Source organism: Lepidothrix coronata, unplaced genomic scaffold (assembly GCF_001604755.1).
Source record: "Lepidothrix coronata isolate B3197 unplaced genomic scaffold, Lepidothrix_coronata-1.0 Scaffold0, whole genome shotgun sequence".
NCBI classification, from domain to species: domain Eukaryota; kingdom Metazoa; phylum Chordata; class Aves; order Passeriformes; family Pipridae; genus Lepidothrix; species Lepidothrix coronata.
This window is the reverse complement of record NW_016690180.1, coordinates 4,990,296-5,009,007: the sequence shown is the minus strand read 5'-3', so window position 1 is coordinate 5,009,007 and position 18,712 is coordinate 4,990,296. Positions and strand designations below refer to the sequence as shown.

Genomic DNA, 18,712 nt, shown 5'->3' with positions numbered 1-18,712 from the left:
AATTCTTTCCATCTACAGCCCACATTGATTAATTTAACAGAACTGTTTTACAAAGTGGTAGAAATGGAAAAAATTAATTTTAAATGTTGTGGAGTAAAAATATAGTCTTCATAACTGAAATAATGACAATACCCACTAAAACATATTTTTACATAAGCAATCGTTCCAAACCACAAAACAGAAATATGATCTCTGAGCCCAATGATGGAAACGGAAAGTAACACAGTAAGGGTTAAATATTAATCAAGTTAAATTAGTTTTTTCCCATTAAAACTTCAGAAGTACTGTAAAGATGCAATTACTAACTCACACAAAATTCTAGTTTGAGTAATTATATACCATCTTTTAAAATCTTATTCCTCTTACTTTTATTAATAGTTTCTCTTTTAGCATTCTATGGTATCTATATTAAAATTACACTCAAGATAATGATAATAATCAATAAAAAAATTCTAAAGCTAGTTAAGTAATAAGGTGATTAAATTTACTTTGCAAATCATTTATGAAATTTAAAACTGAAAGATAGTGTAGAACTAAGCTTAAAAATCAACCCTCTCCCTTTTTAGTTAGCATTTTAATTATAGAAGAACTAAAACAAACATGAAAACCACCAGGAAATTCAAATGTAACAGTTTACCTCCCTCTTGATAAAAAATAAGTTTTGGATGTGTAAGCTTATATCAGTATATAGCCTGGAGAACAAAACCACAGGTGAATTTCTTTTTATTTTTAACTGCTTAAATAGATTTTTATTTTAAAATGACTACCGTAAAATTGAACATATTTTTTAACAGTTATTATCATCATTAGGTAAATAAATAAAAATGTCAGAGTATGTGCTTTAACATATGATGTGAAAAAATTATTTAAAAGTGTCCTTTGGATTACATGTTCAGCCAATAAAGCCAACATAGATATTTGTCTCCTCTGCTACTTCTGTGTAGCATGACCAGATCAAGAAAGATGGCTTAAATTAATTGTGTACTCCTGAAAACAATGAAGGAAACAAGAAAAAGCTCCACCTCTAAAAAATGTAATAGAAGTATGATTTGAAGATGACCAAGTATATATTTTTTAATTTCTATCTATCTATACATCTACCTTTATTTACTCTTAGTATTAAAATATCATCTCTACTGAGCAGAGGAGAATAGGATAGCAATTTTGATTTTCATTCTACAAAAAAAACTCCTTTTCTTTTTGACTTGTGCCATCACAGTATATAAAAAGATGGGTTAAAATTTGAATTAGACAAAGTTTCTTTATATTAATTCTGATTGTATTTTTATTATATTTATTCCAATTAGGTTTTGTTGAAGTGGATAGAAACCTGTTACCCTCTTGCACATCCTTGCTTTTATAAACATGAACTTTGAAGATAACATGAAAAGTAAACATAGTAACTAGAATTTTCTGTTTGGGAAAGCATTTTTTGGCATTGCTCTGCTGCTTAGACAGATGCCAATGAGGTGAGAGGAAAGAAAGATCTATAAATAAAACCAATTCCATGCATCATAAAGATGAACATTCCGTTATTAGAGATGTTAAAATATGTATCTGGGGTTTTTTTGTTTGGGGTTTTTTTGGAAGATTCAATACATCCAAAACTCTCAAGATCTTACACAAGGCCATACACAATTTGTTTTGTTTTACTTAACTGAACATCACAGTAAAATGATCATGACTATGTTATTATCATGATGGACACTGATGTGACAGACAGTATGCTTGGTCTTACCTGCAATAATGAATCATTAGACGAGCTCTGATGGACTAGGCTTTTCCAAAAAGACGGCCAAATTTATATTACAATCAAGAGCTTTAGGACTGTGTATTAATATTGACCTTTATTTTGTGCTGGTTCCCCTAGTTCTACAATATCTCTGGCAATATCATTTACATTCTGTTTTTATTGGATTTCTTGATTTTTATACCTATTAGTATAGTAAAATGTGACTGTCAGGCATAAATAAGACATCCCCATCAGTGCTGCATCTTTTGGGTAAAGGTCTTTAAAATTTTTCTCCTCATTCGCTGCAGGACAGACAAGCACCTTATTCAAATTTTTTATTAAAAAAAATAAGTCCTTGTATTTGATTCATCATTTAAGCCTGTCTGTGATTTCAACAGCACACCTAATATCCTGACTTATAAGAAAGAAGAGGGAATACTCTGACACATAAGATACTTATCACTATGTATTCCATCTTACCTTTCCATTTCCTTTTTATTATAATTCTTAGATGTACTAGGTCTAATTTAGACTAGGTTTACGTGAGTACATTCTGCTCCTGTACACAGACTTGTATTTATTTCAAGATGGAAGATTTGTACAAATAAAAGCAGGATTCCAAGCACAGACTGTAATTTTTTATCGCACTCTACACTCACATAAATAATCCCAATAACAGAAAGGAAAGAAGAAACTCTGACATATATCATTATTCATAGAGACTGTTGGTGCCTTCAAGTAACTAAAATTTGTTCAAGTGGTTTGATATCTCTCCAATCACCGCTAAATAAACTTAGGAAATATTATTTTCAATATTATTGGCCCAAACTATAAAATTAACTCGGTCTGATTTAGTTGCCCTACTTGAGACAAACATGCTGATGCATTAGCCTTGTTTTCTTTCCATGTAATGACTTTCTGTTGATTATTCTCTTGAACCCCAATATACAAAACTAATTTCTTTTCTCCTTTTCCCCCTCTCACTTAAAATGACTGCACACAATAACACTCTTCAAACATCTGCTATTCAAGCTATGCACTTGGAAAAATCTAAGCGTCAGAACTAGCTTACTTGATAAAATTTTACGAACGCAAAATTTTATTTAGGTAATATTCTCTTGAAAATCTCATTTTCTACAAACACTAATGTCATGCTTGAATACACATGGAAAGGAAACAGAGCTAAAAGCCAATAATGGAAATTAATTCAATTTTCATGAAAGCGAATATTTTCTGAGATACTTGTTCCAGCCTATTTACAGAGTAAATGATTAAGAATAAGCTGTCCAGTAAACATTGTTCACTCATCTTAAATACATTATTGTTATTTCACAGAAGGTAAATGTCCATAAACTGAATATATATATATGGGTTTTTTCATTTTCAACTAACCTACCACATCAATTTAAGCTGTTTTTTCCCTCTTCTGTACATTCTGTAGCCACGCTCAGTGTCCTTTTTGAATGTTAAGACCCTTATAAGAGGTTGCACCAGTCATGGTTTAATGAACAAACAGATTCACTCTAGTGAATGGTAGAAGAAAATGAAGCCATCCACACTTAATTTGAAACATTGGACAAGCTACCTGTGGCATGTTGGTCTGCTGACATGGCATAAAGGTACAAGTTATGAATCTGTGTCCCTTAAGCTGACTCTAAATCAGTCCTGACACTTCATGAAACAAATCCAAAGCAATGAGACAAATAAGCAAGACGTAACCTTGTACAGGCAAACATCTCTTTATGTTCTCAATGCATGTCTATAAAGTAAACATTGTTTATAGACAGTTTTCCCTATGAAGTCAAGACCTGGATAGTACAGTACAATTTTCCAAAGCCACTGTAAGGTCAGGTTCAAATGCCTTAAACAATTGTATAAATAGATTATGTTTTTCTACAGTTAATTAAATCACATTTTTACAAGGTTATATAGGGTCCAAAGTATTTATTTTGTTTTTCTATTGGGAACTTTATTAGTACTCTGACATTAAATCTGCATGACCAAATAAATATAAAAATGAGAAATTTATTATATTTCATTCTTTCTTCATCAGAGATAATTCGTAACAATGAATACCAAAATGTACAGATATATATCTCAGGAATAAAATAAATATTTAAAATCTGCATTCAGCCACCCAGAATCAATAATGTAACCTGCACATTAAATGACGGCAGTTCATATTCGCTGAGAAATGCTATTAAATAAGATTGTTTTAAACAATACCTTCCTACTTTTTACCAAAAGATTTTTTTGCATGGGATGCCTAGTACTATAAAATACCTATCAAAATATGTTCAACAGTGGCTAGACTGTTCATGCAAACTGTTGCCATATGTATGTATAACAAATAGGAGATTGCAAACTTGACTTCAGATTAGTTGCCTTTCCATTGTGACACAAGAGATTTTATATTACTTACTATACAGTCAAGTAAACCTACACCATACTTGCACTGACATGGATATTTTTTTCCTCCCAACAAGTGCTAGGAAAGGAAGCATATATTACAGGAGGTACATATATAAAATTAGATAAAAAAATGATTTAGAAAAACAGTATTAGGAATACCTAAAATGAATTCTGTACTGTACTCAGCAGAGCAACTATGTGAAATGCTCAATATAGACTAAGAATAAATCAGTTCATTCCTACCTACTGCACTCCAAATTAAAGAGGACAAAAGTTTTACAAAATACCCTCCAGCTCTACAAAGTTGTGCTTTTACATGAATGTTAAAAAATGGGATGAAAAAGTCCAAGTAAAATTAACTCATAGCAAGATTCATTTGCTGACATGCTATGAGTAAGTGTTTGAATGAACTCACAGGTTCATTCAAGAAGCTGAAGTTTGTTTTCCAGTGCAACATAAGAAGGAGATGAGAATAGAGTTATATAAATAAGACTTTGTGTGTGTGTGTCTGTATACATGTGCATGTGCACACGTGTATGGTTTCTAATACTCATTTTAGCTAGCTGAAAGTTTTTTAAACATTTTTCAAATGAATTATAAGTCTGAGCAGAAAATACTCCTGAGGAATATAGTTATTTCATAGGAATTTTCAACAAAACTTGTTACAAGGATGATATGTAATGTTTGAAACTAAGAAACAGTAAGTTAGAGGTCATGTATCTATTAAAAAGAAACATCAGAAGTCATAAGAACTAATAGCCTATGGGTAGAACACTTACCTGGGACATGATCTACATTGGAGACTGCATGAATTTGTACCTCGGTCTCCCATATCTTGACTAAGTTTCTTATCAGAAATAATTAATGATATTGCCTGCTCTGGACTGGAACTTTCTCACTACAAAAAAACAAACGAAAAGGAAACAAGAACTTTCTTGCATTTATCCCAAAATGGGACACCTATTTCTTGAATGTACTAAAGTACTGATGCATCTAGAGAAATAGCTTTCTGTCTAGTTAAGAGATAACAAATTTTGAAAATGAGATAATTTACAGTTTTAAATATATTATTGACAATAAATTATTGCCATTGAAATAAGTTAAATCTGCAGATGTGACAGAAAATATTTATTAAATATCCAGCAAGTGCTACTATTACTATTTATTCAAAACCTAACAACAAACTGCTGCCTTCATCAAATGAAAAAAGTTTTCTCTTCACCAAACAACAAAAGTACTGTTGAATAGAGAAACATACAGCTGTAAACTTCATAAATTTGAAATGCCAATCTCCTACAAATTGGACATGTCTCAGAAATTAGCTAAGAAATGGAAAAAACCCTTGTCTTAATTCTATGTGAAGTTGTGTTAGCTGTCATGGGTAAACACTATCTTCATACATAGATCAGCAGAACCAACTGAACTGATAACAGAATACTGTTTTGAATAGAGATACAGGTGACCAAAGAATCTTAAAAACCTAACTGTTCATATCACTCTCATGCTTGTTGAGAAATGGACAATGACTATACAGTATAGTTTCAAAAATAAATTATTTTCATTTTCTTCAGTACGCCATGACAGTTTGCTATACATCTAGATAAAAACATTGAACATAGCTGCTTTAGTTCTGTACCACTAAAACTTTAAGTATTGAATTATAAGTTTAATGGACAAACTGTACTCTTAAAGAAGTTATGTTTTCTCTGTTTGGATATTAAGATCAGAAGTGTGTGTGTGTCCCCAACAACATATTAAGTCAAATATTTGAAAGACTTTCTCATTCTTGCACAGCAACCAAAACCCAGGACAATATATTTCTGTTTACTGGTGTGTATAAGTAATTTTAATATAATATTATCATTCAGACTTAGATTTTTGCAGATCTGAAAGTTTCTAACTCTAAAAGTCAAACTTTTAAAGGAATATAGGGACAACCTATAACGATGTACAGAAAAGTTAATGGTTGCATATATCTGTCTCATTATATATGCTGTCACATAAAAAAGAACCCATGTTTAGTTCGCTTGTGTGTCTTCCAGCAGACATTCAACTTGCAAACTATCTGCTGTCCAAACAACGCGAAGCCAGGGCTAGGCAGCCAGCAACAAGAGCGTGTTCAGTTGTGAGCATGAAACACATGAGTTCTATCCAGGAAATTTAAACTGCTGTTTATGCTCCGCTTATGTCTGAAGCTAAAGTGGTGTTCTAATTCCCTCGAGAAATAACTGTCTCAACCCAGATGATAAGCTGTCTCATTACTGACCTTAAAAGTACTTCCCATGGTAGTACTGACAAGTGGAGTCTAACATATCAATACAGACAACATTGTGCCAACACAGCAGTCAAAACTCACTGGAACACTGCAAGACAAAATATCCGAAGTGGATAACGGCATTCTTAGAGGGGGTCACAAAATAAGTCTTTTAATACATGGATTCCTAACGGAAAATCCAAATATGGAGGCACACAAAACCAAAAGTACAACCAAAACCAGTAAAATAATTTGATGCTTATACTTCCTAGGATATGTGGCTGTTTTAGGCCAACCCAAAGGAGACGCTAAGAACTAAAAGGGCATTTTTTCTACCATTACAGTTTTTTCAGCTTTAACAAGCTCCAAACTTCAATAATGTAATAATAATGTCATATTAAATAAATGTCAATATCAATGCCAATTGCGTAAATATTAGAAAATGTATAAATGTCCAGTTATTAAGTCTCCCCCACCAAGAAGGGGACTTAGGTTTCTATGCTGATTGCCCCATGTTATTTTACAATGTCACTTCATAGCAGTAAGAGGACTATTTCGAATTTGTTTTTTAAAACTAATTTGAAACACCTGCAGAAAACTTTCAGTCAGGTATTTCTACACTGGTATTTGGTTAGTAACAAAAATGCCTGGTAAATCTCTTTTACTGAGTAATTAATCAGATTGACAGAGTGTCAATATACTTCTTTCAGTAACAGCTATATGAAGAATAAATTATATAAAATTGTAGTTCTACTGAGGTTAGAATAATTTAAAAGATGGTAGAAAATAAAACTTGTATTAGAGAATAATGTTCAAGTGATTAAATCTTTAAAAAAACATAAGCTAATCACCTATATTATGGACAACAAAAACGAGGGTACAGCAAAAAACATTTCTTTCCTTACTAGCCTTTAAATTTGATATGTATTACATATGTGAAACAATCAGGATGTTATAAACATACAATATGTCCATATTTTACACTACGTTATGTCACTGAGTTATGACTTGAGTGTCCTATACTTCCTGAAACCCCTAGTATACTAATTGTGCGGACACAAAAAAAAAGTAACTAACAGCTTTGAGCTTCATTAAGCACATATAACACGGACTAAGTGAGAGGTAATTACATCCTGATGGAAATTGAAAGACACACATTTCACGGGGGAGCCTGTGAACCATGGCAAGGTTAGTAAAAAAAAAAGGAAATTATAAATGTTCCATGAAATTCAAGCCTCCTAAGATTATTATTTTGATATTGACAAAAGTTACAGATTTTAGTTTCTGTCTTGATTTCTCCAATATGTTTTGCATATCTCCCTTAAAAATCAGGCTTAAGAGACGCAAGGAAAGTTGTGTTCATTCTTGAAGACAATAGTTGTTTACTTTTCAGGAAAGCATTTCGTACAATAGGTGAAGTTTAAAGTTCAACCATGTGATTCAGAGATTTTGATGGTTCCATTAGGGGACAATGTAAGAGACTGTCACATTATTTTATCCTTACCACTCAGAACAGAGTGGATCCACTTGATGCTTGCAAAACAATAAAGAGCTTTATTTCAATGATGAGTTTAGGTCAAGAATTATTTCTGGGTTAAGTTATGGGCAGACCATTTTGTTCAAGGTCAGATCTTCTTCTAATACAGCATTATGAATTATTATTTTCCATGTAAACCAGGATAGTATGGTGTGTCCTGCTGGCCACACTGTTCTTGATACAGGTCAAGATGCCATTGGCCTTCTTGGCCACACATGTATCTTTCTAAACAGATGACTGAACAGTGACGTACCAGATCTTGAGTACACATTAAAGGACAGTAACACTGAGCTACCAGTGGGGGGATATCTTTCAAAAAATTATTACTATGTCTCCAATTCCTCTAGATAATATTCTTTCTGCTAAAGCTCAACTGGAGTTGAAACTGCCAGAAATATGGGGAACAATAAAAAGAGGTTTTTTCAAATATATTAATGGCAATAGGCAGTGTAACAATAACATCAGCCCATTATAGGATGAGGATGGCCTCCTCTCAAACAGGAACAGAAACAAGGCAGAGGTGTTTAACCTTTTCCTCAGTCTTCAATACCAATGACAGACCAAGGGGGTCTCAGTGACCTGAGCTAGAGGACCATGACTATGAGAATGATCAACTCTCGGTCAGCCCTGAAATTATGTGGGATCTGCTGACCCAGCTGGATCTCTACAAGTCTATGGGGCCTGATGGGAGTCACCACAAAGCCCCTCTAGATGATTTTTGAGCAGTCTGGGGAATCTGGAGAGGTCCCAGCTGACTGGAATCTGGCAAATGTTGTCCCAAAATTCAAGAAGGGCAAGAAAGAGGAGCCCAGAAACTGCAGGCCTGTCAGTGTCACTTCAGTGCCTGGTAAAGTTATGGAGAAGATTATTCTGGGAGGTATTGAAAAACACCAGAAAGACAATGCAGTCATCATTTACAGCCAGTGTGGCTTCATGAGGCTTCATGATTATCAAATCCGGTTTCCTTCTATGACAAGGTAACCCACCTAATTGATCAAGGAAAGCCAATTGATGTAACCTTTGAATTTCAGTAAAGCTTTCAATTTTGTCTCTCACAGTATCTTTCATGTCCAGCACCCAGCTGGATAAACTCATCATGCAGTGTGTGAGCAATTGGCTCACGGGTTGAGCACAGAGGGCAATAGTGCATGGTGTAACATCAGACTACTGACTTGTCACTAGTGGGGTTCCACAGGGCTCCATTTTAGGCCCTGTAATCTTCAACATCTTCATAAATGACTTGGACATAGGACTGGAAAGGATACTATGAAAGTTTGCAGACAACACAAAACTGGGAAGAGCTGTTGATTCCCTCAAAGGCAGAGACCTTGACAAATTAGAGGACTGGGCAATCACCAACCATATGAATTTCAACAAGGGAAAGCATGGGATTCTGCACCTGGGATGGGGCAACTCTGGATGTTCATACAGACTGGAGAATGAGATGCTGGAAGGCAGTGCCATGGAAAGGGACTTGGGGGTCTTGGTCCCTGGCAAGCCGAACATGATTCAGCAGTGCCCTGGCAGCAAGGCCAACCATGTCCTGGGGGGCATCAGGCAAAGCGTAGGCAGCTGGTCAAGGGAGGTGATTGTTCCACTCTGCTCCATACTGAGGTGGCCTCACCTTGAATATTGTGGAGTTTTGGGCACCACAACATAAGAAAAATATGAAGCTATTGGAGAGCATCCAAAGGAAGGCAATGAAGATGGTGAAGGGCCTTGAGGGGAAGCCATATGAGGAGCAGCTGAGGGCACTTGGTCTGTTCAGCCTGGAAAAGAGGAGACTCAGGGGAGACCTCATTGCAGTCTGCAACTTCCTCATGAGGGGAAGAAGAGGAGCAGGCACTGATCTCTTCTCTACAGTGGTCAATGATGAAACCCGAGGAAATGGCCTGAAGTTGTGTCAGGGGAGGTTTAGATTGGGTATTAGAAAAAGGTTCTTCACCCAGAGGGTGGTTGGACCCTGGAACAGGCTCCCCAGGGAAGTGGCCACAGCACCAATCCTGACAGAGTTCAAGAAGCATTTGGATGATACTCACAGGCACATGGTGTGACTCTTGGGAATGGCCCTGTGCAGAGCCAGGAGTTGGACTCAATGATCCTTGTGGGTCCCTTCCAACTCAGCATACTCTGTGGTTCTGTCATTACCTTCTGTTTTGCGCATCTGACACATATTATATCAGGGCAATTATTTGTAACTTGTATTTACCTTTCAACTTTCTGACATGGTACATTGGAAGAAGAGATTGTATCCCTGAAAGTTTCTCTACATTTCCTAGTCATACTATATAATCTGATAAAATGAAACTTGGTCAGCTTGCCTGTACTATGTTTTTACACAATTGTAAATAAACTATATTTTCTTTTTTTATTACTTCTTTAACAAGCTATTCAACATCTGTCCTTAAGAACAATTCACTTCAGTTCTGTCTTACCACGAGATGAATGGCCTTACAGAAAATCCTGTTTCTCCCCTCTGCATATAAAAAGAGCATGGTATAACTAGCTCAGATTCAGAATGTGACTTTTATGTGCAAGGTCAGTATATTCAGAAAACTTTTCCAATTGGAGACTTGATCTCAGAAAGTCTTTTATGATGCCAAATTGCCAGTGGCTGCAGCTTTATAGTTAAAAATAGAAAGTCAACAGCTAATATAAATTAACAGTGTTGCAAGTGACAGCCAGCAATGACAAACTATGACCTGGCTCTTCATAACCCCTTGAAGTGGTGCAATTACTATTGTTTCTATAAAAAGCTCAACACTGGCATATGCCAAAACGGGAAATAATTTAAAATAATGTCAAAATGTCAAAGCAGTCCAATTTCAGCAATTATTTTATCATGGCTAGATTCCCCTTTTGAGTAAATATTCTTTAGGCTTCTAGCTGCACTTCTGATTTCCTATCACTGCCCAGTTATACAAATAAAATTTCTTGGTTTATATCTACCTATACATATATACACAGACATGGAAAAAAATATACATATTTCAAAGCTATTGCATTTTTTGTAGCATGTATTGCAATAGCATGTATTGCTATTGCAATACATAACTTTAGATTCATAAAATAAATTATTTTACTCTCAAATATCTGCCACTAAGAATGTGACTCCTTCAGACTTGATACAAATTTCCCACTCATGCTCAAATGTGCATGTGAGGACATAAGCATGAAGATACCGAACTTTTAATATGACAGTCTTCTAGCAGCCAATTTTTGAATGCATATTCCAATGTGATACTAACTAGTCCAAGCAGAAGACTACCATTCCATGAATCTGCAAAAGAAAACTCATATTCTTCTGTGTATAAATAACAAAACCTTTTCAAACAGGACCAAGGAACAGTGTTTATAAAAGTTGAAACAATTTGTTTTTTGTACTAGATTCTTGCACTGATTTAGTGATTCATCATAAACTTTTAACCTTCTAACAAAGCTTTGATGTGCAGGAAAGAAAACTATTTAAAAACTACTTTTTTAAAAAATTTGTTTTAAAAAGATTGCATGATCAAATTCTAAGAGCTTTAAGCTGAATAGTACTATAATAGCTTCTACCGTGGAAGGTCAAACATTTCCTAGCTATGGAAACAGTACTTTCAAATATTCTATTGGAATACAACCTTCTGCACAGAGAAAAATTCTGTGCTTTGTAAAACATCTTCTTATCCTATTCAAATGTTCATTCTTAATTCTCCTCTGGCATAATAGCAGACCATTTTACTGAAGTGAACAGTTATGCCTAAATATATTTCTTGTACAAATCAACAATTATTAATAAACAAAAATATATATGGATGTCCTATTTTGAAAGTGCATTATGACAAAAAAAATAAAAAAAGAAAAAATAGAACCAAAAAACCAAATGTATCCCCTGCCTCCAAAAAAGGCAACCCCCCAAATCTTCTCACTGACTCTTCAGCACATGAATATTAAAGTCATACAGTTGTCAAAATATTAATCCAACATATTCATCCACAGGTATTTGCACAATACATCTCACCAGACAACAGTCTCAGATAATTCAATGCATTACAGAGCATTAACAGATTTAGGACAATTTTATACATATGTTCTATGCTGCTTTTGTTGGCTGTTTTTTTATTTCCAATAAACTAATGGAGAATAGAAAAGTTCTATGACCACAGGAATTTGAAATTTATAACCAATTACATCAAAATATGGCTTATGAAGGTCAAAATCCAAAGAGAAAGATTGCACTGATCCTAGCAGAAGCACTACTATTTTAAACTGTTGAGAGTTCTATCTTTTATTTTGATATACAAAAAGACACTACTCTGCTGCCAACTAGTATGCACTTCTACCAGTTTCCACTAAACACAGATGTTCTTTCAAGTGTACATCTGAAATACAGATTTGATAACACTTTGATGATATTAAAGATTCCAGACAGCGACTGTCTCAGAAAAGCATGTGACTTTTAAACCCATCCACTTCCCTATCAACACCAAAACAGTTACTCTAAGTTCTAGGTGAAACACAGTCGAAATTGTCAGTAAACTCTAAAAAAAATACTAAGAAAAACAAAAGCTAAAAAAGGCACCATATGTTGATCTGAAAAACCCAGTTTCCTCCTAGGAGAGATACCACACAGAACAGATATAGTAAACTCCTACTGATTATTATTCAGTGATGACAAGCAACCAAAAGATGTTTGGGGCAGTCATCATGACATTTTTGGTTGGGCAAATAAAAAAAAATCTAAGACCTAGATATATTTTCAGAAGATATGATTAACCAAAAGTATCTGAATACAGGGCATCAGTCCACTCACTGCAGAATATACACAAAAGATATAAATATCTGAAGTAACACTCGAAGTATATATGATTTTTCACCAAAAATTACAAGATTTCTCTATAACATGATAAAGGAAAAAAGAAATAAAACTAGCAGTTTGTACTTCAAGAAATGGGGTACATAAAGTTACTTAATACTTACCACTGTGAAATTCATAACCTTCAAAATCCATATTGTCATTGCTAAATTAACAATCATGGTAACCAACAGCAGTAGGACAAAGAAGTATAAGCACCTCTTTCGCCATCCATAAATCCCTACTGGGTAAAACTGAGGTTGCTCAGTCCTTGGAAGGCTGTTCTGTTGTGTTGCTAATATATACTGCTCTCGTGTCATCTGGAAAAGAAAGATGTAAGTATAAGTGAGCACATGAGAGACCTGTTTTTCATATATTTTAGTACATGAAGATTATCTGAGAATGTATAAAAAATCAGTTTCTCTGAACACAGAATGGATGCATTCATCTAGTATTAAGCACATCAATATTATTTAACCTACACATTTAAAAAAAAATTGGTGGGTTTTGTTGATTTCAAGTGAACCTTTGATTTCTATTTCAAATTATATTTGCATTTCAAATCTATTAGCAAGAAACTTTTAAAAATAGTAATGTAGTCCATGCATGTATCTTACACTCTGTCTCTGAATATTGTTTTATTGTCCTTTATAAGATCATTCAGGAAAATTTTTGTTCTAGTTTTGGCTGAGGTAAAAGTAATTTTCTTCATATAGGTTGTAACCAGTACACTCTTTCATATAAATAGAAGAAAAATCTCATCTTTCTAAAATACATATTTCATAAATGAAGATATCACTTTTTATTATCCTTAGTAAATTAAACTAATAATTGATATCATTATACATACATCCTTATTTTACAAAAACAGAAATTCATTTTGCCCTTTAAGAGATACGGATACTACCATAATCTGTTGTATTTCTGAACTAGTTTAAGTTCTTACAGCACACGAGCAAGTAAACTTCTTAAAGTTACTATTAAACTTCTTTAGAATAAAAATGTTTATGGCATTTAATAAGGAACCATTTAAGATTTTTTACATCCTTAAATTTCTTTTACGGATATTTATATTCAGCTGTCACACTGGCTTTAGACTGGAAGGTATTAACTTTTTTCCATGACTTAAAAATTAAATTAAAAAGCAGTCTCATTCTGTTTATGTAAGAGTTCATCCTGAAGTATGCCCATTAAAAATGTCAGCTTAATAGGCTTTGTGCTCAGGGGGAGGAAGAAAACACAAACCAAAAACTATCCAAAACAAACAAATCCCCAACAAACTCATAAACCAGATAAAACGATCAGTTTTACATTTAAAAGCTGCCTTTATTTTCCCTAAAAGAAAACAAAAAATGCACAGACACAGGTCAGTTGATTCAATGAGAAATAAAAACCAGATTAGATCCATTTGAAGGATCAAAGAAATGTTGATTTCATAAGATTTTTAAAATGTGGAGCTCAAAAATATTTATGTGAACATCTGTGCTGCTAGATATTTATCCAAATCAACACTCTTGAGGTTTTACCATTCTTCTTAGTGAATGAGATATTAATGGAATAAATTAACTCACCGTGAATAATTAGAGCCACAAGTTATAGAATACACATTCATATTACAACAATATATATATAACTGAAATAAGTCAAAACAGAAATAAAAAATTTATTAAGCAGGTTTTAAATAAATTAGTAAACAAACATTTTGTAATTTTTATTCTTTTCAATCAGAATTGCTTCTCTTTGCCAGCAATTTCAATTACATGCAATGTAATCAGTTTATTTATGTAGTAAACCATTACACATACATTTCCCTCAATGACATTTCTCAGTCCTCCCAGGCTTTAAGACCTTAGATCACCTCCTTATCACATCCTGGCAGTTTTCATCCTAGTTGTGTCTGAATTCCTTATGAATCCAGAAACAGAATGCATGAATGGGTTAATCAATGTGAGTTTCTACACATTTATTTAGCCATCTGTTGCAACAAAAATGCAATATATGACTATATTTTGAGATTTGAAATAACTAGTATTTTTAATACCATTTCCATTGTCCTGTGATTTAACTTTTATATTACTTATGAAAAAATATCATTAAAAATAGTTGAAAAGTAGCTTCTAGATTGTGAGAATGTCAGAAGTAGCAATGGTCCTAAAATTGTGAACTTGGTCCCATGGAACAGACCCTTTGCAATACAGTCATTGAATAAAATTACATTTTATTCCATCACCACAGCCAGGTATCATCAGTTCTCTTAGTGTATACTGTTCAACTGTGTGAGGCTTGGTGAAGCAAGCTGTTCTTCTGCAGTCCATGGAGGTCCATACAGCAGCCCATGGAAGACCTCATGCTGGAACAGCCAGAGGTGCCAGAGTCTGTGACCCCATGGAGAGCCCGTGCTGGAACACAATCTTGTGAATCTATGGACAGGAGCCCACATGGAAGTAGCAAGTTTTCTAGTAGGACTTGTGACCCTGTGGGATACCCACACTGGAGCAGTCTGTTCCTGAAGGACTGCACCCTATGGAAAGGGTGCACGCTGGAGCAGTTCATGAAGAACTGCAGCCTATGGAAAGGATTCACATTGAAGAAGTTGATGGAAGACTGTTCCCATAGCAGGGACCCCACACTGGAGCAGGGGAAGAGTGTGAGGAGTCCTCCCACTGAGGAAGGAGTGGTAGAGACAATGCCACTGCACCACTTGGGAGGAGGAGGTTAAGAAAAGTGGGAGCAAAGCTGAGTCAAGGAAGAAGAGAGGGGTGGTCAGAACATTTTTTTAGATTTGTTCTTATTTCTCATTATCCTATTCCTGGGTTCCCCAGAGATCAATATTGGGCCCAACAATGTTTAGTATCTTTATAAGTGATTTGAATGATGGGCTCAAGTGTACCCTGATGAAGTTTGCTGATGATACCAAAACTGAGTGAAAAGTGGTTGCTTCACAAGGGAGAGCCACCCTGCAGAAATACCTAGATAGGCTGGAAGAGTGGGCTAACCTTAGAAAGTTCAACAAAGACAAATGTAAGGTCTTGCACATGGAAAAACATAATGCAGGAGTGCCGCACAGCCTGGGATTTACCCACATGGGGAGTAGCTCTGTGGAAAGAGACCAGGTGGTCCTGGTGGACAACAAGCTCAATATGAGTGAATAGTGTGCTGCTACAGCAAAGAAAGCCAACAGGATGCTGAGTTGCATCAACAAGAGATAAAGAAGTCATTAGCCCACTCTACTTATTGCTAGTCAGGCCACACCTGTAATCCTGTGTTCAGTTTTGGTCCCCACTACACAAAACAAATGAGGACAAACTGGAGAATGTCCAGAGAAGAGCCAAAAGACGATCAAGGGTCTGGGATGCCTGCCATGTGAAGAATGGCTGAGAGAACTGGGATTTTTTGGCCTTGAGAAAAAAAGGCTTAAGGGAGACCTTATCACCATGTCCCAGTGCTTAAAGTGCTACAAAGAAGATGGAGACTCCTTTTTTACAAGGAGTCACATGGAAAGATGAGGGGTAATGGGCACAAGTTACTCCTGGGGAGATTCCAATTGGATAGAAGAGAAAGATTTTTCACAGTGAGAACAATCAGCCACTGAAATATCCTCCCCAGGGAAGCAGTGAATTCATGAACACTGGACATTTTTAAGATTTGTCTGGACAGAGTGTTGTACCACCTTGTGTAGACTCTGTTTTTGCCAAGAAAAGTTGTACCAATGATCCTTGAGGTCCCTTCCGACCTGATATTTTATAGCTCTACCATACAATATTCTATTATTAATTGGCAATATGTTAAATTTATTCAAGTCGCATCTGTTTTGCCTGTGACAGGAAGTGCTAAGTGATCTCTCCCTGTCCTCTCTTAACCTATGAGCCTTTGATCATATTTTCTCTCTCCCTGTCCAGTTGAGGAGGAGGAGTGAGAGTGGCTTGGTTGGGCATCTGGTGACTAGCCCAAGGTCAACCCACCAAAATCATCTGCAAGCAAGATTTTTTTTTTAATCTGTTGGATATTTTTTCAATCAAAAACCAAAATCAACATTTTAATTCTGAAACTGTGCAATATAAACTGTGAATAGAAACATATTACTGTGATTTTGGCTTTATTTTTAGGATTATTAATCTGGCCAGTTACAGTTATTGGCAGCACTCTCACTACTGATCTGTAAACTTATGAAAAAATCATCAGCTAATTTTTAAACTATTGAAAACCAAAATCCTAGTTGGTCTGGTAATAAGTACCTGGAGATACTAAAAGTATTAAGACAAAATCCATATAAATGTTTGATAAATTTCTCCATTTAGTGTCATGTTTTTATCACCAATAACTGAAGAGATACTAGACCATGTCTACTTCAGATAATTATTTTTAACTGAGAAGGAACTGCTGTGAACTCGGTTTTTGTAAATCATGAAATGGCAAAGAAGTTCCAGAACACTAGAAGGAGAAGTAAGTGCTCAATACTTTTTTAAAGTGACTTGCATAAGCCTTGTTAAGCCATGTAATATGACAGAACATCTTTCAAACAACTGGTCACATTTAAAAAATCTGAAAATTTTTTGCCAAGAATTCTGATTGATAAAGTGCATCTACACTTTATATATAAAAATAAATACACACTGTAGCACTAAATCTGATGAGAAACTTGTTTAAACATGTCTTAAAATGGCCTTTTGTGGTCTCTTTGCAAACACGTGTTTCTTCTTCCCAACACCCCCCACGACAACTCTTATCTCCCATGCAGGAATGTCCTGGGAAAGGTGTCCTGAAATGTTTCATTGGCCCTTGTTAACCCCATCCTGTGATTAGGTGTTCCTGTAAGCCCCTTGGGACTTCTAATTGGTTACTCTGTGAATCCTCCTAAACCCTATAAATGTAACATCCCCAACAATAAACTCTCTCTTGCCTCCTCTCCACGCCAGTGTGTTGTCTCTGTACCAGCCATGGGGCCACGTGGGTGCTGGGGGGAGGGGAGGGCACCTCTCCCCTCCAGGCTCGGGGCCTGAAAAACCCTGTCGCTGGAGTTCCCTTTCCCTGTCCCTCAAGACGTCGGAATGGTTCATCAGATGGAGATGGAGCTAGAATTGGGCTCCCCAACGCTGTGGGTGGGGAAAGGGATCCAGAACACACAGGTATTTATGAATAAATATGCAGATCATAGAAGTACATGTAAATATACACATAAACTTTTGATGACTGAGTTTCTATTTCATCCTGTTGAACTTTCCAAATACATTATAAAATTGTGCATCCTAAACTAGGTGACTGACAGATCTAATTGATAGGGAATTATTATTAAATGAACATTTTAAAAAAATCTGACTGTGGTATAAGCTTAATGCTATTCCATTATTTAGGTCTTGTAAATATGAAATGATTGGTGATAATGTTAAGGAAACTTCTCTGTCTGACCATCCAAGAGCCACTCTGGCAGTCAGACTCACACCACCTGAGCTGGGACCAAGGACCCTACACAGCTACACACAGCCCATGCACGTAGTCAGAAAAGGTTTTCTTTACCAGCTTGACACCAGGTTTCCCACAGCAGAGTCTCAGATTATAATATTAAATTATTAAAATAATTTAATCACAGTGCAACAACAGAATAACAGTTCGAGCTGATGCCTCCAAGAAGGGACCCTGGATAAAGAAACCCTGGGCTTTTATACCCTCACAATCTAAGTTCGAGATTATCTGGGGTCCTTGGCTCCTGATGTGCCTCTGAGTGTCTGGTCCCGTGGCTGGGCCACAAGTCTCCGCACCCTTTGTTATGCAAAAGTTCAGGGTCTCTCGCCTCTGGCTCCCCAGAGCTCAATCTGCAGCTCCCACTGCAACTGCTCACCAAGCTACCAGCACTGAGTGTATTCCCCAAAAATAACATTTTAAGACGAGACAAGAACTACGATTTAAAAGTTTACCTGGTTTTCTGACATTAGGGTGCTTGAG

At 35.5% G+C, this 18,712-nt stretch overlaps 1 protein-coding gene across 1 annotated transcript in view; it reads right to left on the bottom strand.

Annotated features, from left to right (window-relative positions):
- The window catches only part of SGCZ (sarcoglycan zeta), a 431,852-nt gene that overhangs the window by 172,911 nt on the left and 240,229 nt on the right, over nucleotides 1-18,712 (bottom strand). The window contains exon 3 of the mRNA XM_017805964.1: nucleotides 12,898-13,092. Within this exon, the coding sequence (XP_017661453.1) occupies nucleotides 12,898-13,092 (195 nt within the window). The remainder of the gene's footprint in view (nucleotides 1-12,897; nucleotides 13,093-18,712) is intronic.